Source organism: Oncorhynchus masou, chromosome 6 (genome assembly GCF_036934945.1).
Source record: "Oncorhynchus masou masou isolate Uvic2021 chromosome 6, UVic_Omas_1.1, whole genome shotgun sequence".
Taxonomy (NCBI): domain Eukaryota; kingdom Metazoa; phylum Chordata; class Actinopteri; order Salmoniformes; family Salmonidae; genus Oncorhynchus; species Oncorhynchus masou.
This window is the reverse complement of record NC_088217.1, coordinates 81,926,898-81,950,134: the sequence shown is the minus strand read 5'-3', so window position 1 is coordinate 81,950,134 and position 23,237 is coordinate 81,926,898. Positions and strand designations below refer to the sequence as shown.

Below are 23,237 nucleotides of genomic sequence, written 5' to 3'. Positions count from 1 at the left end.
ATGAGTTTAGAGGGTTTTATGGTGTTGAATGCTGAGCTGTAGTCAATTAACAGCATTCTTACATAGGTATTCCTCTAGTCCAGATAGGATAGGGCAGTGTGCAGTGTGATGGCGATTGCATGGTCTGCAGACCTATTGGGATGGTAGGCAAATCGGAGTGGGTCGAGGGTGACTAGTAGGTTGGAGGTGTTATGATCCTTGAAACCTCTTGAAACTCCCCATCCTGGATCCGGGATCGTGAATAAAGCCTCAGGCTCATTAGCATAACGCAACGTTAACGATTTCTGAAAATCGTAAATAAAATGAAAATAATGTGCCTGCTCTAAAGCTTAGCCTTTTCTTAACAACACTGTCATCTCAGATTTTCAAAATATGCTTTTGAACCATCGCTATTCACTAATTTGTGTAAGAGTATGCTAAGCTAGCTTAGCATTTTGAGTAGCATTTAGCACGCAACATTTTCATAAAAACCAGATAACCAAATAAATAAAATCATTTACCTTTGAAGAGCTTCGGATGTTTTCAATGAGGAGACTCTCAGTTACATAGCAAATGTTCAGTTTTTCCTGAAAGCATCTTTGTGTAGGAGAAATCACTCCGTTTTGTACATCACATTTGGCTACCGAAACGAACCGAAAATTCAGTCACCAACAACGTCAAACTTTTTCCGAATTAACTCCATAATATCGACCGAAACATGGCAAACGTTGTTTGGAATCAATCCTCAAGGTGTTTTTTCCCATATCTCTTCATTGATATATCGTTCGTGGAAGCCTGCTTTCTTCTCTGAATTCCATGGAAAAATACTTGCAGCTGAGGTTTGCGCACCAATTTCGGCGCAGGACACCGGGCGGACACCTGGTAAATGTGGTCTCTTATGGTCAATCTTCCAATGCCTACAAATACGTCACACCTTGGGGAAACGACAGAAAGGGCAGACTCATTCCTCTCGCATTCACAGCCATATAAGGAGACAATGGAAAACGGAGCCTCAAAAATCCTGCTCATTTCTTGGATGCCGTTTCATCTTGGTATTGCCTGTAGCTCACGTTCTAGGGCACGCACAGAGAATATCTTTGCAGTTCTGGAAACGTCAGAGTGTTTTCTTTCCAAAGCTACCAATTATATGCATAGTCGAGCATCTTTTTGTGACAAAATATTGCGCTTAAAACGGGCATGTCTTTTTATCCAAAAATGATATAGCGCCCCCAGAGTTTCAAGAGGTTAAAGCACTTCATGATGACTGACGTGAGTGCTACTGGGTGATAGTCACTTAGTTCAGTTACCTTGCTTTCTTGTGAACAGGAACAATGGTGGCCATCTTGAAGCATGTGGGGATAGCAGACTGGGATAGTTTCTGCTCTGACTGTCAACTCTGGGACCTTACTTAATCATGTCCAAACAATTGAATTGGCCACAGGTGGACTCCACTCAAGTTGTACTGACATCTCAAGGATGATCAAAGGGAATTGGGAGTCACCTGAGCTCAATTTGGAGTGTCATAGCAAAGGGGTGTGAATACTTACGTAAATTACATATTTCTTTATTTCATTTTCAATAAATTTGCAAACATTAAAAAAAAGATGTTTGCAGTTTGCAGTTTTTCATGATGGGGTATTGTATGTAGATAGGTGAGATGTTATTATTTAATCCATTTTGAATTCAGGCTGTAACACAACAAAATGTGGAATAAGTCCAGGGGTATGAATACTTTCTGAAGGCCCTGTAGGTAGAGCACAATGTGCCCTTTTAAACAATGTGTGAGATTTAAAGTGGTTCCATTTCAGGGACCTTAGAGGGAACTTGTAGGATTATTGAAGGTAATTACATGGAAATGTTTTGTTTCCCCCAGTACCTCTCAGGGTACTGAAGCTACAACCCAAATCCCTGTTATTCTGACGTCAAACAGGCCTATTACGTGGGTATTGGTTCAGTATCCATGCCCCTAGTAACTAAACCGCTGATACAACCTCTCTGGGACATGTATCTCATGAGCCTCCTCATGTGGAATGTTTTGTTCATTGTCTGAACTGAAACAGCATCAGTTAAATAATGCAAATATATATGTTGGCCTCTTTAAAATATATATTTTTAAATATTGTATCACTTGGTGTTGCTGCTCTTATTGCATGTATTGGTAACACTTTTTTAAAATTGTTTTATTTAACCTTTATTTAACTAGGTATGTCAGTTTAAGAACAAATTCTTATTTACAATGACGGCCAACCAAAAGGTCTCCAGCGGGGACAGGGGCTGGGATTCAAAATAACATAAAAATATAGGACTAAACACACATCACGGCAAGAGAGACCTAAGACAACAACACAGCATGGCAGCAACACATGACAACACAGCATAGTAGCAACACAACATGACAACAACATGGCAGCAGCCCAACATGGTAGCAGCACAAAACATGGTACAAACATTATTGTGCACAGACAACAGCACAAAGGGCAAGAAGGTAGAGACAACAATGCATCACACAAAGCAGCCACAACTGTCAGTATGAGTGTCCATGATTGAGTCTAAGGCATTAGAAACATTAAAACGTGTCGTCATGCACAACTTGTTCTTATATGTTCTTATAAGTGGTCATTAACATCTACAACTACATTCACTTCCTGTTTTTACCACTATCCTCTCAGATCAACATAGAGTGTTGTATCAGGCTGACTCATACCTTCCTGCCTGGAAGAAGCAAGACTCTCAAAAAAAGAGTCTCATTAAAAGGAGATTACATTAAGAGGTATTGCTCATTAGCACTTCCAGGCAGTCTGCTTCAGTCCCTGTATGAAACTCCTACCAGTGTGGATGAAAGGCACACAGCTTAGAGTCTCAAATCAAAATGCAATTGAAGTTGCACATTGTCCGGTCAATAGATGACCAGAGACCACCTACGCTGTTGAAGGCTTTGAAGAGCTTCTGTTTGGTCAAAGTCACAAGCCAGGCCACCTGATGTCTCACTAAACATCACCATGAGAATGGGAAAATCTGAATTGCATACTCCTCGCGTCCTCTCTGCTCTCTCCTTGCCTTCTTCTCAAAACCCATTGGAGGAGAAGTTCAGAGGAGAGGGACCTCTGGATTTCTCATCCAATGGGTTTTGAGGTGAGGAGAGAGGACGTGAGGAGTAAGCAATTGAGATTCTCCCTGTGTCTGTCTGTCAACCACTACCCAAGCAGCTTTTAATCAAGTGAAAGCATTGATATTTTCACGTTTTAATCCCATTAATGGATGAGACCTGGAATACTACAGATGAATGTAACCCATTAATGTTCATGAAAATATCAAAATATCTATGTTAAAACTAACAAAAGATCCTCCTGCTTTTTCCTCCATCCTCTTTGTTCCAGAGGTTTGTCTACAACCACATACCCTTTGCAAATTCTCACCAAAACCTGAGGGATCCAATTATATCCCAGCAAATGAGATGCTGTGCTGTCCGCTTCTGTTCTGTTCAACTAGCGTTTTCACACCTTACCGGAGCAAGAAGGAGTGGTTTCACCATGAGTCCTGTTTTAAAGTGTGCTTCTCTTAGAGGGATCAGCGCTACTCTTGCCTTGGGTCCTCTGATGTACAGGCGCCTTTGGGAGAGCAATTTCCCCTCTAGCTCAATCCTGACATTTGTTAAAGGATACCCCCCAGAGAGCCTGGCTTCCACCCTGCTAATGATTAGTGTTCTGCTGCTACCGGCTGCACAATGTAGGGTTGTAACTGATGGCAACCTCCAAAAGGGGGAGTGGAGGGATACTTCACACTAATGGCCCCAAATAGACAGAATTAATGGAAAAGGTTGAAGTAGGAAGGAGGGAAAGGGTTTTAAGAATACATTGCAATCCTCCCACCCCCTCACCATTACCGCCACCCATTATTGGAAGCGTGGAGCAGGCACCACTTTACATTCAGCGACGCTAGAAGCTATCTATTCATTTGTTAGGCAGGGCTGGTACAGTGTGATTACAGTGTAGCATTGTTCCTTAGTTCTGTAACAGTTATGGTCTAGCATATTTATATAACTAGCATGTTGGAAGGAGAGAAAGATAGCCTTGCCATTGATAAAGGCTGCAGTAGGCAGACCTGGCTCTCAAGAGAAGACAGGCAACAGTATGTGTGCACTGCCCACAAAATGAGGTGGAAACTGCACTTCCTAACTTGCCAAATATATGACCATATTAGAGACACATATTTCCCTCAGATTACACAGACCCACAAAGAATTTGAAAACAATTCCAATTTTGATACTCTCCCATATCTATTGGGTGAAATACCACAGTGTGCAACCACAGCAGCAAGATTTGTGACCTGTTGCCACAGGAAAAGGGTAACCAGTGAAGAACAAACACCATTGTAAATACAACCTATATTTATGTTTATTTATTTTCCCTTTTTTTACTTTAACTATTTGCACATCATTACAACACTGTTTATAGACATAATATGACATGTGAAATGTCATATTCAATGTCAACATGTTTCCCATGCCAATAAAGCCACTTGAATTGAATTGAGAGAGAGCGAGAGAGAGAGAGAGAGAGAGAGATGTGCAGAGAGAATATATTATTGCAGAGAGAGAGAGACAGAGAGAGAGGGACAGAGAACATATATTATTGCAGAGAAATTGAATATTTGTATTGAGCAAAAAACTGAAACAGTACAGATTGCGGTATATATACTGAATATTCTATATTTATATATTATCTATGGACTAAGACCATTTTCCCCTACAGATAGCTCTTGAAATTAAAGGTTAACACTTTTCTACAACCAAGAGAATGAATGATGTGGAGTTTCTGCTTGTATCTGAACCAAAGCAGTATGCTTTGACAGTTTAACTTAGTGATCAGGCAGATCATAGAGATGGCGCCGATAGAGATGGCAGCTTCGCTTTGAGTCCTTAGGAAATTGTGCAGTATTTTGTTTTTATATGTATTATTTCTTACGTTGTTAGCTCTGAAAATCTCAAGTGTTATTACATACAGCCGGGAATAAGTATTGGATATGAGAGAGACGTCAACTTACCAGCACAACCAGCACTGTCACGTTCTGACCTTTATTTCCTTTGTTTGGTCTTTATTTAGTATTGTCAGGGCGTGAGTTGGGGTCGGCAGTCTATGTTTGTTTTTCTATGTTTGGTTTCTGTTTCGGCCTAGTATGGTTCTCAATCAGAGGCAGGTGTCGTTAGTTGTCTCTGATTGAGAATCATACTTAGGTAGCCTGGGTTTCACAGTTGGTTTGTGGGTGTTTGTTTCCGTGTCAGTGTTTGTCGCCACACGGTACTGTTTCGGTTTCGTTTCTTCATGTTTCTTTTGTTATTATTTATTCAGTGTTCAGTGCTTTATTTGATTAAAGTTATAGACCCTTACCACGCTGCATCTTGTTCCGATCCTTACTCCTCTTCAGACGAAGAGGAGATCTGCCGTTACACAGCACTACGACCAGGAATACGACTTTCCCAAGCGGATCCTTTGTCTGCACCTCGCAGGGCATTTGATCTGATTCCAGAGGCCGACCAAAAACAATGCCATCGGAGGAGAGGGTGCCGAGCGGTTTTCTAGTGAGGCTTTGGTTGCGCGCACACCAACCATCGCTTCGGAGTATATTACTTGCTAATGTCCAGTCCCTAGTTAGCAAAGTCGACGAAATTAGGACAAGAGTTGCTTTCCAAAGAGATATCCGGGATTGTAACAAACTCTGTTTCACAGAGACATGGCTAGCTGGGGACAAGCTGTCGGAGATTGTACAGCCAAAGGGATTTTCAGTGCATCGCGCCGACAGGAACAAACATCTCTCTGGTAAGAACAAGGGCGGGGGTGTATGTTTCATGATTAACAATTCAAGGTGTAATTGTAACAACATACAAGCACTCAAGTCCTTTTGTTCACATGAATTCCTCACAATCAAATGCCGACCGTATTATCTCCCAAGAGTACTCTCCTCGGTTATCGTCACAGCCATCTACATCCCCCCGCAAGCAGATACCAAGATGGCCATCAAGGAACTTCACTGGACTTTACGCAAACTGGAAACCATATATCCTGAGGGGCATTTATTGTAGCTGTGGATTTTAACAAAGCTAATCTGAGAACAAGGCTACCTAAATTCCAGCAGCATTTTGATTGCATTACACAAGCGAGTAACACACGCGACCACTGCTACTCTAACTTCCGCGATGCATACAAGGCCCTCCCCCTCCCTCCTTTTGGCAAATCTGACCACTACTCCATCTTCTTGCTCCCCTCCTATAGGCAGAAACTAAAACAGGAAGCGCCCATGCTTTGGTCTATCCAACACTGGTCTGACCAATCCGATTCCACACTTCAAGATTGCTTCGATCACGTGGACTGGGATATGTTCCCAGTACTCGCTCACCGAGTCAGCGGTAAGGAAGTGTATAGGAGATTTTGTACCCACTCTGACTATGAAAACCTTCCCTAACCAGAAACCTTGGATTGATGGTAGCATTCGTGCAATATTGAAAGCACGTACCACTGCATTTAATCATGGCAAGGCGACTGGAAACATGGCAGAATACAAACATTGTAGTTATTCCCTATGTAAGGCAATCAAGCAAACAAGTGTTAGTATAGAGACAAAGTAGAGTCGCAATTCAATGGTTCAGACAGGAAAATTACAAAAGGAAAACCAGCCCTGTTGCAGACATTGACGTCTTACTTCCAGACAAATTAAACAACTTCTTTGCGCACTTTGAGGACAATACAGTGCCACCGACACGTCACACTACCAAAGACTGTGGGCTCTCCTTCTCTGTAGCCAACGTGAGTAAAACCTTTAAATGTGTTAACCCTCGCAAGCTGCCGGCCCAGACGGCATCCCTTGCAACGTCCTCAAATCATGTGCAGACCAGCTGGCTGGTGTGTTTCTGGACTTATTCAAATCAAATTTCAAATCGAATTTATTTATATAGCCCTTCTTACATCAACTGATATCTCAAAGCACTGTACAGACACCCAGCCTAAAACCCCAAACAGCAAGCAATGCAGGTGTAGGAGCACGGTGGCTAGGAAAAACTCCCAAGAAAGGCCAAAACCTAGGAAGAAACCTAGAACCCGTAGCACACGCTCCAGCAGGTGTATCTCACTGGTCATCCCTAAAGCCAAAACCTCATTTGGCCGCCTTTCCTTCCAGTACTCTGCTGCCTGCAGAGTACTTTTATCTCCCTCACCAACTTTAAACATCTGCTATCTGAGCAGCTAACCGATCGCTGCAGCTGTACATAGTCCATCGGTATATAGCCCACCCAATTTACCTACCTCATACTCATACTGTTTTTATTTTATTTACTTTTCTGCTCTTTTCCACACCAGTATATCTACCTGCACATGTTCATCTGATCATTTATCACTCCAGTGTTAATCTGCTAAATTGTAATTATTCACTCCTATGGCCTATTTATTGCCTACCTCCTCATGCCTTTTGCACACAATGTATGTAGATTTTTTTTTCTACTATGTTATTGACTTGTTTATTGTTTACTCCATGTGTAACTCTGTGTTGTCTGTTCACACTGCTATGCTTTATCTTGGCCAGGTCGTAGTTGCAAATGAGAACTTGTTCTCAACTAGCCTACCTGGTTAAATAAAGGTGAAATAAAATAAAAGAGGAACCAGGCTATGAGGGGTGGCCAGTCCTGTTCTGGCTGTGAACAGTCAGGGTTCCATAGCCGCAGGCAGAACAGTTGATACTGGAGCAGCAGCACAGCCAGGTGGACTGGAGACAGCAAGGAGTCATCATGCCAGGTAGTCCTGAGGCATGGTCCTAGGGCTCAGGTCCTCCGAGAGAGAGAAAGAAAGAGAGAATTAGAGAGAGCATACTTAAATTCACACAAGACACCGGATAAGACAGGAGAAGTACTCCAGATATAACAGACTGACCCTAGCCCCCCGACAGATAAACTACTGCAGCATAAATACTGGAGGCTGACACAGGAGGGATCAGGAGACACTGTGGCCCCATCCCATGATACCCCCGGACAGGGCCAAACAGGCAGGATATAACCCCACCCACTTTGCAAAAGCACAGCCCCCACACCACTAGAGGGATATCTTCAACCACCAACTTACCATCCAGAGACAAGGCCGAGAATAGCCCACAAAGATCTCCGCCACGGCACAACCCAAGGGGGAGCGCCAACCCAGACAGGAAGATCATGTCAGTGACTCAACCCACTCAAGTGACGCACCCCTCCTAGGGACGTCATGGAAGAGCACCACTATAATAGGGTTAGAGGCAGAGAATCCCAGTGGAGAAAGGGGAACCGGCCAGGCAGAGCCAGCAAGGGTGGTTCGTTGCTCCAGAGCCTTTCCGTTCACCTTCACACTCCTGGGCCAGACTACACTCAATCATATGACCCACTGAAGAGATGAGTCTTCAGTAAAGACTTAAAGGTTGAGACCGAGTCTGCGTCTCTCACATGGGTAGGCAGACCATTCCATAATAATGGAGCTCTATAGGGGAAAGCCCTGTCTCCAGCTGTTTGCTTAGAAATTCTAGGGACAATTAGGAGGACTGCGTCTTGTGACCGTAGCGTACGTGTAGGTATGTACGGCAGGACCAAATCGGAAAGATAGGTAGGAGCAAGCCCATGTAATGCTTTGTAGGTTAGCAGTAAAACTTAAAATCAGCCCTTGCCTTAACTGGAAGCCAGTGTAGGGAGGATAGCACTGGAGTAACATGATCAAATGTTTTGGTTCTAGTCAGGATTCTAGCAGCCATATTTAGCACTAACTGAAGTTTATTTAGTGCTTTATCCGGGTAGCTGGAAAGTAGAGCATTGCAGTAGTCTAACCTAGAAGTAACAAAAGCATGGATTAATTTTTCTGCATCATTTTTGGACAGAAAGTTTTGGATTTTTGCAATGTTACGTAGATGTAAAAAAACTGTCCTTGAAACAGTCTTGATATGTTCGTCAAAAGAGAGCTCAGGGTCCAGAGTAACGCCAAGGTCCTTCACAGTTTTATTTGAGACGATTGTACAACCATCAAGATTAATTGTCAGATTCAACAGAAGATCGCTTTGTTTCTTGGGACCGGGTTGGATGCGCGCTGTGTTAAGAAGCAGTGCGGCTTGGTTGGGTTGTGTTTCGGAGGACGCATGGCTTTTGACCTTCGTCTCTCGTACAGGAGTTGTAGCGATGAGACAAGATGGTAGGTATTAACAATTGGATACCATGAAATTGGGGAGAACAGGGGGTAGAAAGTTTGCAGCCACTTCCTTATGTCTGAAACACAGGCTTCTAGCGAGGGCAATTTTGCGGCTTCACCATGTTTCATTGAAATGTACAGCAGTGTGTCATCCACATTGCAGTGATAGTTAACATTATGTTTTCGAATGATATCCCCAAGAGGTAAAATATATAGTGAAACAATAGTGGTCCTAAAACGGAACCTTGAGGAACACCGAAATTTACAGTCAATTTGTCAGAGAACAAACTGATATCTTTCTGACAGATAAGATCTAATCCAGGCCATAAATTGTCCGTGTAGACCAATTTGGATTTCCAATCTCTCCAAAAGAATGTGGTGATCGATGGTAACAAAAGTAGCACTAAGGTCTAGGAGCACGAGGACAGATGCAAAGCCTCGGTCTGACGCCATTAAAAGGTCATTTACCACCTTCACAAGTGCAGTCTCAGTGCTATTCAATCAATCCCAGTCTGTTGTCCCCACATGCTTCACGATTGCCACTATTGTTCCTGTTCCCAAGAAAGCTAAGGTTACTGAACTAAATTACTACCGCCCCGTAGCACTCACTTCTGTCATCATGAAGTGCTTTGAGAGACTAGTCAAGAATCATATCACCTCCACCCTACTAGTCACCCTAGACCCAATTCAATTTGCTTACCGCCCCAATAGGTGCACAGACGATGCAATCTCCATCACACTGCACACTGAGTACCTATGTAAGAATGCTGTTCACTGTTCGTTTCCGACATTCAGTACCCTCCAAACTCATCATTAAGCTTGAGACCCTGGGTCTCGACCCCGCCCTGTGCAACTGGGTCCTGGACTTCCTGGCGAGACAGGGATTATCAGGCAGCTAGCTCCAGAATCCTATGGAGATAGGGAAGGTTGTGTAGGTAGGTGGCTCCATCCAGGTCCAGCTACATCTCTAGCCAGTCCCTGAGGATAACCTACAATACAGTACCTACTCTGTGTGTATGTCTGTGTCTGTGGATGTCTGTAGTCATCTCAAAGAAGAAATTACAATCAGATAAATCCATAACTGGTTACATCAAAGATAATGTGTGGTATGAATTTCCTGTTTGAATCTCACCAAGCAGTCCATTATTAATATTCTGCCTCGCAGTCAATACTAATGGATTTAGGAAACTCTGAATACATATTGTGTTTGGCCTATCATTGGTCAATGTTGAGTCCACTGTGGAACTACTATGAGTTCTCATCAAAGCAAAGCACTGCTCAGTTTCTCTCTTTCGGTCATCAGAACCATGGTCACTCTCCTGCCAAAACGCTGTCCACAGACTTTTTGTACCCTGTTCATGCCTGCCTCATGTTGGGACTAATCATTTTCGGGAACGACTGTGTTTTCTTTTTCATGTCGTGATTAAACAAAATATTCAATGCATATTTCATAAAGGAAAAGGTAATTAACATAATGAGATTTTCCGCGAGCAGAGCTCAGCTCTTGCTCCCGCCAGGGAAACATTTCATGGATCGAGGCTCTAGTTTGATTTCGTAACTAACGAGTTTTGGTGTCACGATTTGGTCTCGGCCCTGTCTCTCTCTCCGAATGGGGACGGTGTCGTGGTTTGGCCCATTAGTCATGAATTGAGACGGCACCACATTATCACTGCATGATGCAGAGTCATTTCACACAGTCACCAGAGAATAGGCTTTAATGTGTCAATTGAGAACCATTGACTCCCAAATGTCATCCATGTTGCTCCAAAGATGTTATTTTTTCACTAAGACTGTGTATGGTACATCAATGACCTTTGTCAGTCCTGCTTTTGTCTCACCAAGATGCAGTTGCAAAGCGGTATGGACCATGCCAAATTGGTGCAACACTGGATAGAAAGACACAGGTATCCCCCCCAAATAGATTTAGTGAAGGCTGTTTGTACCTGATGATAAATTAACACATTCAACTGCTGTTCTTTAATGAGCAAGCAGACTAGACTGGCAACACATACAGGAAACACCACACAGTGTACCTACACCTCTGACTACTACCTACTCTACAGCTGCCGTGTTGTTTTGTGCCAGAATTCATTCCCCTATAAGAGTTTCTCCCTGACTGTTTTCAGACTCAGACGGAGTGTTCATACTCTTACTACTCTTTAAAAAGTATCTTAGATATGAGGACTTTCCAATGCCACTTTGAAGAGGGAGCCCAATGAAGCACTAATGATCATGGGATGGCCCTAAGTGCAGATCTTTTGTTACTTCTCGCTAGGCCTAATTGGGGCTGGTGTATTCCAATGGGGGTCGAAACAGACAGGAAACCAGTATCTTCACCATGGTGAATCATCTGTGACCTCTCATAGCTACAATTTTATCATCGCTGCAGTATCAAACAAGTGTTCATTAATTATGCATATCTACAGTAGAACATGGGGGGGGGGGATAGATAATTGCTGATCAGAAGAAGATTTTACTTGTCTCATAGGAAGTATGTTACATAAGAAACCTTCCATTAATGATCCGTTTGAATTCAGGTCTAAGGGAAGACCCAACTCGTTTTGTCATTGTACTATATTGCTTTTGTCCCTTCTTATAACTGTTATATGCACCGTGCATGTGTTCATGTGCTGTTTAATGTACAGCTGACCTCTTTAGCTGATGCATTCGCTGCAGAAGACCCTGACCTTTACATTGTGAATAATGAGCATGATTAGTCATTACTTTTGGTAAAATGACATGTGAAGCTATAGAAGCAGATAAAAAGTCGAACACTCTATTGAATAGAGAACATTAGTTGACAAGAAGGATAACAACAACCGCTCTTAAATTGACCAACAGCAGCAAGATAATCCTGCAGCAACAGGAAATGTGAATTATTGTGTGGATTATATATTTTTTTTTATTAAAAATGTATATTTTTTTTAGAGGGTGATACATTTTTAGTTAGGGCAAATCAAGTCTGACACAAGTGGAAATTGCAAACTTTAGAATCCCTTTTAAATCTTGAATACACTACAACTTTTCATTTCCTGCTGTGATCAAATTAAGATTCAACATTCAACCCACTTCCTGGGTTCCTACCTCCTCCTTTGTAAAGCCGATTTATGTTGCCTCTGCTTCTTACGGTATACATTGCCACCACCACCACCACCAGTTATTTGCCTCTGGGTTAAAGGCTTTGAACAACAATGACAGATACATACAAATACAGATTTCAGCGATGCCATATGTCGTACCCAAGAGTATGTTTCATTGCAGCGCGGATACATTTTTTAAAGTTGATGGTAAATAGGCTAGCACTTCACAGAATATGGATATTAGATGTATTCTCTTGGTGTAGTCTGAGAATACACGAAGACTAAACCAAACGTAGCCACTTTAAATGCATCCGGAGCGCATGCAAGTTGGAATCCGGGCGGCTGAAAAACGAGCGTCCTGTCAAACGCAGCTTGGTACGATTAAGCTCATCATGACAGGACAGCACTTCCAGTCACACACTACATATTTCCCCTTGTCCTCCCTCTGTCGCTGACTTGATCCATCTCACTCAACATCGAGGTTGCAGGAAATCCACCAATGGATTATTTATAGGTATTTTGTTCTGCTGTAACGAGTCATCGCAACAATATGACATATGAATCTGACATGTAAATAGCTGCTAAGATATCCGTGAATGGTACTGAAGCCCTTCCCTACATAACAGGGAATAAACCAGGGTTCGGGGTAAATATCCATCCAAACTGAATCTGTGTTCACACTGTAGCACAGCCAGTCTAGTCACTGACGTGCTTGGTCCATAAGGTAGTGAAGCCGCTAGCTGGGATTAAAAACGGTTGCCAGGATAAAGTTTTGAAGTAGATGGATGTTTAAGGCTTTTGGAGAAGGGGATATCCTTTAACAGTTTCCCTCTGTCTACTGCTTCAGCTTCCATAAGGTGTCTGCACTGTGTTCTCTCACTCTTCAACGCTGTGCTCGGGTTTACGAAGACATTTTCATAAGTATATGGCTCAACGGACAAATGTCAGAAGTGTGGAAATGAATTGTAATGTGTGTTTTCGTTTTGTTTTCCAGCCCCTCTGACAGACAAGCCTCCAAAGATCCTGTTCCCCTCAGAAAGCAAACTCAGCATCCTGGAGCTGCAGTTCGGTAAGACACCAGCGGGTTTATGTTCCCAGACAAGCACTGTCTCTGTGTGCTACTTTAACTAACGATAGGGTCACTATTAGTACCACAGTAATGTTTTACCTTAGTAGATCATTTTACAAGGGGATATTTGCATTGATTCAAGATGGGTAGGCTTTACACTCAGTTTAGCCTGCTGTGAATAGAAACCCATCCAGTGTGGTTGTTACTGAGATTACTGGGACAACTTAAACTGAGTGTACAGAAACGGCTATTTCCATGACATAGACTGACCAGGTGAATCCAGGTGAAAGTGATTATCCCTTATTGATGTCACCCGTTAACTCCACTTAAAACAGTGTAGATGAAGCGGAGGAGACAGGTTAAAGAAGGATTTTTAAGCCTTGAGACAATTGAGACATGGATTGTGTCTGTGTGCCATTCAGAAGGTGAATGGTCTAGACAAAACATTGAAGTGCCTTTGAACAGGGTACGGTAGTAGGTGCCAGGAGCACCGGGTTGAGTGTGTCAGTTTCCCGTGTGTATGAAGAATGTCCAGCACCTAAAGGACATCCAGTCAACTTGACACAACTGTGGGAAATATTGGAGTCGTGTTGTATTCGGTGCATGTGACTAATACACTTTGATTTGAGTCAACATGGGCCACTCAGTATATATCACACTACTTGAAATGAAGGATGAAATTGCCAGCGATGCTTTATTTGGAAGGAGAAATCAACTTGGACACAGGGAGCACCTGTGAGCTCTGCAGCGATCCGACATGTTTAATTGTGTTTGTTCTCTGAATGGCGAAAAGCATCTGATCTGGTTTACCTCAACATACAACATGGACACGGTCTGTGTTTGATCACCTGGATAATATGGGGAATGAACCTTTCTATCATTTAAAATGGGTTGATGTTAGTATTCCTGCTGATGATTGGCCTGGATCGCTACTGGAGGGACTGAGCATGAATGATGCTCTTTAGTGTGCCTAACCAGCCGCTCATCACAGGGATACATGGGATACTTCCTGCCGCGCTGTGATTGGTCCAGAGCACAAGCAGCTGCGGAGGGAGAGAAAATGGGTCATGATGGAGGTTTCCCTTTGATGTAAATGTGTCACGGTGATGAACACAGGAGGTGGAGGTACAACGTGGCAATCAGGAAAAGAGGTGCGAGTCATTATGTGGTTTATCAGATAAAACGTTTGGGGATGGAGGGTGATTCTACGCAGTCCATTCACTGACAGTGCTTAGGCCAGAAGTTTATATGCTGTACTGAGCAACTAAGGCAGCAGTCAAATTACAGATTAGATTTTTTTTACTTCCCTGAAAGTTTCTGCATTTTCTGACTGAGAAAATTCACAGGTAATTCTGTAGACACTGTTGATCTCCTCTGTATCCAAACATGTTTCAACATGGAAGAGATCAGTTTTTGAACTACAGTGTATCTGGATTGGTGGGGGTCCTGTCTTTTTATGCTCACCCGTGCTTTAATATGGTTTTCCAGTCATCATAATACATGTGGGGGAGTCTGTTTGAAGTTCCAGCTATACAAAATCCTGTCACTTACTCTCATCGTCACGGTAACATGTTCATGTCACCACCTCAGAAAGGGTAGTAAGTGAGGGGGTGGAGAGAGGGGAGAGAGGGGAGGGAGGGGAGGGTGGGTGGGAGAGGGGGTGTAGAGGGGGTGGAGAGGGAAGTGAAGGGGTAGAAAGTGGAGAGAGGGGAGTGAAGGGGTGGTGAGGGGAGGGTGGGAGAGGGGGTGGAGAGGGTATAGAGGGGAGGGTGGGAGTGGGGTTGGAGAGGGGAGTGAGAGGGGAGAGAGGGGGTCGAGAGGGGAGAGAGGGGGTAGAGAGGGTGTAGAGGGGAGGGGGTGGAGATGGGAGAGAGGGGGTGGACAGGGAGAGAGGGGGTAGAAGGGGTATAGAGAGGGTGCAGAGTGGAGAGAGGGGATGGAGAGGGGAGAGGAGAGGAGAGAGAGAGTGGATGGAGGGGGTGAAGAGGGGAGAGAGAGAAGAGAGAGGGGAATGTTTAATATTCATTCCCTCATAAAATATATAAACATAAATGGTTACAGTTGACAGTTAATTTGGTGAGCACGAGAGGAGGAAGAGAAGAGAGGAGAAAGGGAAAAATAGAGAGAGGAGGAGTGAGGGAGAGAGCAGGAGTGAAGGAAGGATGATGAGAGATGGAGGAAATGAGAGGAGAGTAATGGGGGGACAGGAGAAATGACAGAAGAGACAGCAGGGAGGAAGGGGGAGGAGAGATGGAGAAAGGGGAGAAAGAATGGAGGAGGACAGGAGATGAAAAGAGAGGGAGCCGTAAACTGCAGGCCCAAATTAATCAACACCTATTTTTTTCTCTTACAATTTCACAATCAATTCCCTAATAGTTATTTAATTAAAATGTGTTGTATAAATGCTTGCTGTGGCCCTGGGTGGGCAGCATTACTGTGTCTCCTCAAGGCCCACCCAGCAGAACAAATCAGATTCCTTATTGTGTCGGTGAGTCTGTTATACCATGAGATGCATTATGTTCACAGTGTTGCATTGTGGGACTGTATCCTCCTTGCTAGCACACTCTAGGTGTGTTATCATGAGAGATTGGTTAGCAGAGGAAATGGTGAACCTGTATTGACCTTTGGCAGCCTAAAGAAGTGATGACATGTTTGCCTGCTAATATAAATAACATCCCACTCTGTCTAAAAGTAGACCAAACAAAAAGTCATGTGTTTCACCTTGGTCCTGATCTGGTGTCTGTATTTTCCCAAGGATGGATGTTTCATAATGCTTTTATCATAATGCTCTTAATGTAGTCAGTGAGTACAACACTGTACAGTACCTTCTATCCAAAGTGACTCAGAGGCCACATTTAGGAGCACTCCCCCCCCCCCACCCCTTCATAAAGAGCAGCACACTCCCACTCCCCCACCCCTTCATAAAGAGCAGCACCCTCCCACTCCCCCACCCCTTCATAAAGAGGAGCACCCCCCACCCCCACCCCTTAAAAAAGAGCAGCACCCTCCCACACCCCACCCCCACCCCTTCATAAAGAGGGGCACCCTCCAATTCCCCCACCCTCACCACTTCATAAAGAGGAGCACCGTACCACCCCCCACCCCTTCATAAAGAGGAGCACCCTACCACCCCCCCCCACCCATTCATAAAGAGGAGCACCCTACCACCCCCCCCCCACCCCTTCATAAAGAGGAGCACCCTCCCATTCCCCACCCCTTCATAAAGAGGAGCACCCTACCACCCCCCAGCACCCTCCCACCCCTTCATAAAGAGGAGCACCCTCCCATTCCCTTCATAAAGAGGAGCACCCTACCACCCCCACCCATTCATAAAGAGGAGCACCCTACCACCCCCTTCATAAAGAGGGGCAACCTCCAACTCCCCCACCCCATTAAAAAGAGGAGCACCTTCCAACTCCCCCACCCCTTCATAAAGAGGGGCAACCTCCAACTCCCCCACCCCAATAAAAAGAGGAGCACCTTCCAACTCCCCCACCCATACCCCTTCATAAAGAGGAGCACCCTCCCATTCCCTCACCCCCACCCCATTCATAAAGAGGAGCACCCTCCCCCACCCCTTCATAAAGAGAAGCAGCCTCGAACTCCCCCACCCCCACCACTTCATAAAAAGGAGCACCCTCCCACTCCCCCACCCCTTCATAAAAAGGAGCACCCTCCCCCCCACCCCCACCCCTTCATAAAGGGGAGCACCCTCCCACTCCCCCACACCTTCATAAAGAGGAGCACCCTACTACCCCCCACCCCTTCATAAAGAGGAGCACCCTCCAACCCCAACCCTTCATAAAGAGGAGCACCCTCCCACCCCAACCCTTCATAAAGAGGAGCACCCTACTACCCCACCCCTTCATAAAGAGGAGCACCCTCCAACCCCAACCCTTCATAAAGAGGAGCACCCTCCCACCCCACCCCTTCATAAGGGGAAGCACCCTCCCACCCCCACCCCTTCAAAAGAGGAGCACCCCCCACTCCCCCACCCCTTCATAAACAGGAGCACCCTCCCACCCGCCCCTTCAAAAAGAGGTGCACCCTCCCACCCCCACCCCTTCATAAAGAGGAGCACCCCCCACTCCCCCACCCCTTCATAAAGAGGAGCACCCCCACCACTCCCCCACCCCTTCATAAAGAGGAGCACCCTCCCACCCCCACCCCTTCATAAAGAGGAGCACCCCCCCCCACTCCCCCACCCCTTCATAAAGAGGAGCACCCTCCCACCCCCCACCCCTTCATAAAGAGGAGCACCCTCCCACCCCCCACCCCTTCATAAATAGCAGCACCCCCCCACTCCCCCACCCCTTCATAAAGAGGAGCACCCCCACCCCTTCATAAAGAGCACCCTCCCACCCCCACCCCTTCAAAAAGAGGAGCACCCTCCCACCCCCACCCCTTCATAAAGAGGAGCACCCCCCACTCCCCCACCCCTTCATAAAGAGGAGCACCCTCCCACCCCCCACCCCTTCATAAAGAGGAGCACCCTCCCACCCCCCACCCCTTCATAAATAGCAGCACCCCCCACTCCCCCACCCCTTCATAAAGAGGAGCACCCCCCACCCCCACCCCTTCATAAAGAGGAGCACCCTCCCACCCCCACCCCTTCAAAAAGAGGTGCACCCTCCCACCCCCACCCCTTCATAAAGAGGAGCACCCCCCACTCCCCCACCCCTTCATAAAGAGGAGCACCCTCCCACCCCCCACCCCTTCATAAAGAGGAGTACCCTCCCACCCCCCACCCCTTCATAAATAGCAGCACCCTCCCACCCCTACCCCTTAATAAAGAGGAGCACCCCCCACCCCCCACCCCTTCATAAAGAGGAGCACCCTCCCACCCCCCACCCCTTCATAAAGAGGAGCACCCTCCCACCCCCCCCCCTTCATAAATAGCAGCACCCTCCCACCCCTACCCCTTCATAAAGAGGAGCGGCCCCCACTCCCACACCCCTTCATAAAGAGGAGCACCCTCCCACTCCCCCACCCCTTCATAAAAAGGAGCACCCTCCCACTCCCCCACCCCTTCTTAAAGAGGAGCACCCTCCCACCCCCCCACCCCTTCATAAATAGCAGCACCCTCCCACCCCTACCCCTTCATAAAGAGGAGCGGCCCCCCACTCCCACACCCCTTCAAAAAGAGGAGCACCCTACCAGCCCCTTCATAAAGAGGAGCACCCCCCTACTCCCCCACCACTTCATAAAGAGGAGCACCCTCCCACTCCCCCACCCCTTCATAAAAAGGAGCACCCTCCCACTCCCCCGCCCCTTCTTAAAGAGGAGCACCCTCCCACTCCCCCAACCCTTCTTAAAGAGGAGCACCCTCCCAGCCCCTTCATAAAGAGGAGCACCCCCTACTCCCCCACCCCTTCATAAAGAGGAGCACCCTCCCACTCCCCCAACCCTTCTTAAAGAGGAGCACCCTCCCACTCCCCCACCCCTTCATAAAGAGGAGCACCCTCCCACCCCCTTCATAAAGAGGAGCACCCCCTACTCCCCCACCCCTTCATAAAGAGGAGCACCCTCCCACTCCCCCACCCCTTCATAAAGAGGAGCACCCTCCCACCCCCTTCATAAAGAGGAGCACCCCCCTACTCCCCCACCCCTTCATAAAGAGGAGCACCCTCCCACTCCCCCACCCCTTCAAAAAGAGGAGCACCCTCCCACCCCCTTCATAAAGAGGAGCACCCCCTACTCCCCCACCCCTTCATAAAGAGGAGCACCCTCCCACCCCTTCAAAAAGAGGAGCACCCTCCCACTCCCCCACCCCTTCATAAAGAGGAGCACCCTCCCACTCCCCCAACCCTTCATAAAGAGGAGCACCCTCCCACCCCCACCCCTTCATAAAGAGGAGCAGCCTCCCACTCCCCCACCCCTTCATAAAGAGGAGCACCCTCCCACTCCCCCACCCCTTCATAAAGAGGAGCACCCTCCCACTCCCCCACCCCTTCATAAAGAGGAGCAACCTCCCACCCCCACCCCTTCATAAAGAGGAGCACCCTCCCAACCCCACCCCTTCATAAAGAGGAGCACCCTCCCACTCCCCCACCCCTTCATAAAGAGGAGCACCCTCCCACTCCCCCACCCCTTCATAAAGAGGAGCACCCTCCCACCCCCACCCCTTCAAAAGAGGAGCACCCTCCCACTCCCCCACCCCTTCATAAAGAGGAGCACCCTCCCACCCCCACCCCTTCAAAAAGAGGAGCACCCTCCCACTCCCCCAACCCTTCTTAAAGAGGAGCACCCTCCCACTCCCCAACCCCTTCATAAAGAGGAGCACCCTCCCACTCCCCCACCCCTTCAAAAGAGGAGCACCCTCCCACCCCCTTCATAAAGAGGAGCACCCCCTACTCCCCACCCCTTCATAAAGAGGAGCACCCTCCCACTCCCCCACCCCTTCATAAAGAGGAGCACCCTCCCACCCCCTTCATAAAGAGGAGCACCCCCCTACTCCCCCACCCCTTCATAAAGAGGAGCACCCTCCCAATCCCCCACCCCTTCATAAAGAGGAGCACCCTCCCACACCCACCCCTTCAAAAAGAGGAGCACCCTCCCACTCCCCCACCCCTTCATAAAGAGGAGCACCCTCCCACTCCCCCAACCCTTCATAAAGAGGAGCACCCTCCCACCCCCACCCCTTCATAAAGAGGAGCAGCCTCCCACTCCCCCACCCCTTCATAAAGAGGAGCACCCTCCCACTCCCCCACCCCTTCATAAAGAGGAGCACCCTCCCACTCCCCCACGCCTTCATAAAGAGGAGCAACCTCCCACCCCCACCCCTTCATAAAGAGGAGCACCCTCCCACCCCCACCCCTTCATAAAGAGGAGCACCCTCCCACTCCCCCACCCCTTCATAAAGAGGAGCACCCTCCCACTCCCCACCCCTTCATAAAGAGGAGCACCCTCCCACCCCCCCCTTCAAAAAGAGGAGCACCCTCCCACTCCCCCACCCCTTCATAAAGAGGAGCACCCTCCCACTCCCCCACCCTTCATAAAGAGGAGCACCCTCCCATCCCCACCCCTTCATAAAGAGGAGCACCCTCCCACCCCCACCCCTTCATAAAGAGGAGCACCCTCCCACTCCCCACCCCTTCATAAAGAGGAGCACCCTCCCACTCCCCCACCCCTTCATAAAGAGGAGCACCCTCCCACCCCCACCCCTTCATAAAGAGGAGCACCCTCCCACACCCCACCCCTTCATAAAGAGGAGCACCCTCCCACTCCCCCACCCCTTCATAAAGAGGAGCACCCTCCCACCCCCACCCCTTCATAAAGAGGAGCACCCTCCCACCCCCACCCCTTCATAAAGAGGAGCACCCTCCCTCCCCCCCCCACCCATTCATAAAGGGGAGCACCCTCCCACTCCCCCACACCTTCATAAAGAGGAGCACCCTCCCACCTCAACCCTTCATAAAGAGGAGCACCCTCCCACCCCAACCCTTCATAAAGAGGAGCACCCCCCCACCCCAACCCTTCATAAAGAGGAGCACCCTCCCACCCCCACCCCTTCATAAAGAGGAGCACCCTCCCACCCCCACCCCTTCATAAAGAGGAGCACCCCCCACTCCCCCACCCCTTCATAAAGAGGAGCACCCTCCCACTCCCCCCCCTTCATAAAGAGGAGCACCCTCCCCTCCCCCCACCCCTTCATAAAGAGGAGCACCCTCCCACTCCCCCACCCCTTCATAAAGAGGAGCACCCTCCCACTCCCCCACCCCTTCATAAAGAGGAGCACCCTCCCACCCCCACCCCTTCATAAAGAGGAGCACCCTCCCACCCCCACCCCTTCATAAAGAGGAGCACCCTCCCACTCCCCCACCCCTTCATAAAGAGGAGCACCCTCCCACTCCCCACCCCTTCATAAAGAGGAGCACCCTCCCACCCCCACCCCTTCATAAAGAGGAGCACCCTCCCACCCCCACCCCTTCATAAAGAGGAGCACCCTCCCACTCCCCCACCCCTTCATAAAGAGGAGCACCCTCCCACTCCCCACCCCTTCATAAAGAGGAGCACCCTCCCACCCCCACCCCTTCATAAAGAGGAGCACCCTCCCACTCCCCCACCCCTTCATAAAGAGGAGCACCCTCCCACCCCCACCCCTTCAAAAAGAGGAGCACCCTCCCACTCCCCCAACCCTTCTTAAAGAGGAGCACCCTCCCACTCCCCACCCCTTCATAAAAAGAGGAGCACCCTCCCACTCCCCACCCCTTCATAAAGAGGAGCACCCTCCCACTCCCCCACCCCTTCATAAAGAGGAGCACCCTCCCACTCCCCACCCCTTCAAAAAGAGGAGCACCCCCCCACTCCCCCACCCTTCATAAAGAGGAGCACCCCCCACTCCCCACCCCTTCATAAAGAGGAGCACCCTCCCACCCCCCACCCCTTCATAAAGAGGAGCACCCTCCCATAAAGAGGAGCACCCCCCCCCACCCCTTCATAAAGAGGAGCACCCTCCCACTCCCCCACCCCTTCATAAAGAGGAGCACCCTCCCACCCCCCACCCCTTCAAAAAGAGGAGCACCCTCCCACTCCCCCACCCCTTCATAAAGAGGAGCACCCTCCCACTCCCCCACCCCTTCATAAAGAGGAGCACCCTCCCACCCCACCCCTTCATAAAGAGGAGCACCCTCCCACTCCCCCACCCCTTCATAAAGAGGAGCACCCTCCCACTCCCCCACCCCTTCATAAAGAGGAGCACCCTCCCACCCCCACCCCTTCATAAAGAGGAGCACCCTCCCACCCCCACCCCTTCATAAAGAGGAGCACCCTCCCACTCCCCACCCCTTCATAAAGAGGAGCACCCTCCCACCCCCCACCCCTTCAAAAGAGGAGCACCCTCCCACTCCCCCACCCCTTCATAAAGAGGAGCACCCTCCCACCCCCCACCCCTTCATAAAGAGGAGCACCCTCCCACTCCCCCACCCCTTCATAAAGAGGAGCACCCTCCCACCCCCACCCTTCAAAAGAGGAGCACCCTCCCACTCCCCACCCCTTCATAAAGAGGAGCACCCTCCCACTCCCCACCCCTTCATAAAGAGGAGCACCCTCCCACTCCCCCACCCCTTCATAAAGAGGAGCACCCTCCCACTCCCCCACCCCTTCATAAAGAGGAGCACCCTCCCACCCCCACCCCTTCAAAAGAGGAGCACCCTCCCACTCCCCCACCCCTTCATAAAGAGGAGCACCCTCCCACTCCCCCACCCCTTCATAAAGAGGAGCACCCTCCCACTCCCCACCCCTTCATAAAGAGGAGCACCCTCCCACTCCCCACCCCTTCATAAAGAGGAGCACCCTCCCACACCCCCACCCCTTCATAAAGAGGAGCACCCTCCCACTCCCCCACCCCTTCATAAAGAGGAGCACCCTCCCACTCCCCCACCCCTTCATAAAGAGGAGCACCCTCCCACCCCCACCCCTTCATAAAGAGGAGCACCCTCCCACTCCCCACCCCTTCATAAAGAGGAGCACCCTCCCACTCCCCCACCCCTTCATAAAGAGGAGCACCCTCCCACTCCCCCACCCCTTCATAAAGAGGAGCACCCTCCCACTCCCCCACCCCTTCATAAAGAGGAGCACCCTCCCACCCCCACCCCTTCATAAAGAGGAGCACCCTCCCACTCCCCCACCCCTTCATAAAGAGGAGCACCCTCCCACCCCCCACCCCCTTCATAAAGAGGAGCACCCTCCCACTCCCCCACCCTTCATAAAGAGGAGCACCCTCCCACTCCCCACCCCTTCATAAAGAGGAGCACCCTCCCACTCCCCCACCCCTTCATAAAGAGGAGCACCCTCCCACTCCCCACCCCTTCATAAAGAGGAGCACCCTCCCACTCCCCCACCCCTTCATAAAGAGGAGCACCCTCCCACTCCCCACCCCTTCATAAAGAGGAGCACCCTCCCACCCCCACCCCTTCATAAAGA

General features: G+C 48.5%; 1 protein-coding gene across 3 annotated transcripts in view; it reads left to right on the top strand.

Moving 5' to 3' along the window:
* LOC135542791 (interleukin-1 receptor accessory protein-like 1-B) overlaps window positions 1-23,237 on the top strand; it is a 462,236-nt gene that overhangs the window by 251,655 nt on the left and 187,344 nt on the right. For all 3 annotated transcript variants that reach the window (XM_064969989.1, XM_064969990.1, XM_064969988.1), the window contains exon 6: window positions 13,239-13,313. In XM_064969989.1, the coding sequence (XP_064826061.1) occupies window positions 13,239-13,313 (75 nt within the window). The remainder of the gene's footprint in view (window positions 1-13,238; window positions 13,314-23,237) is intronic.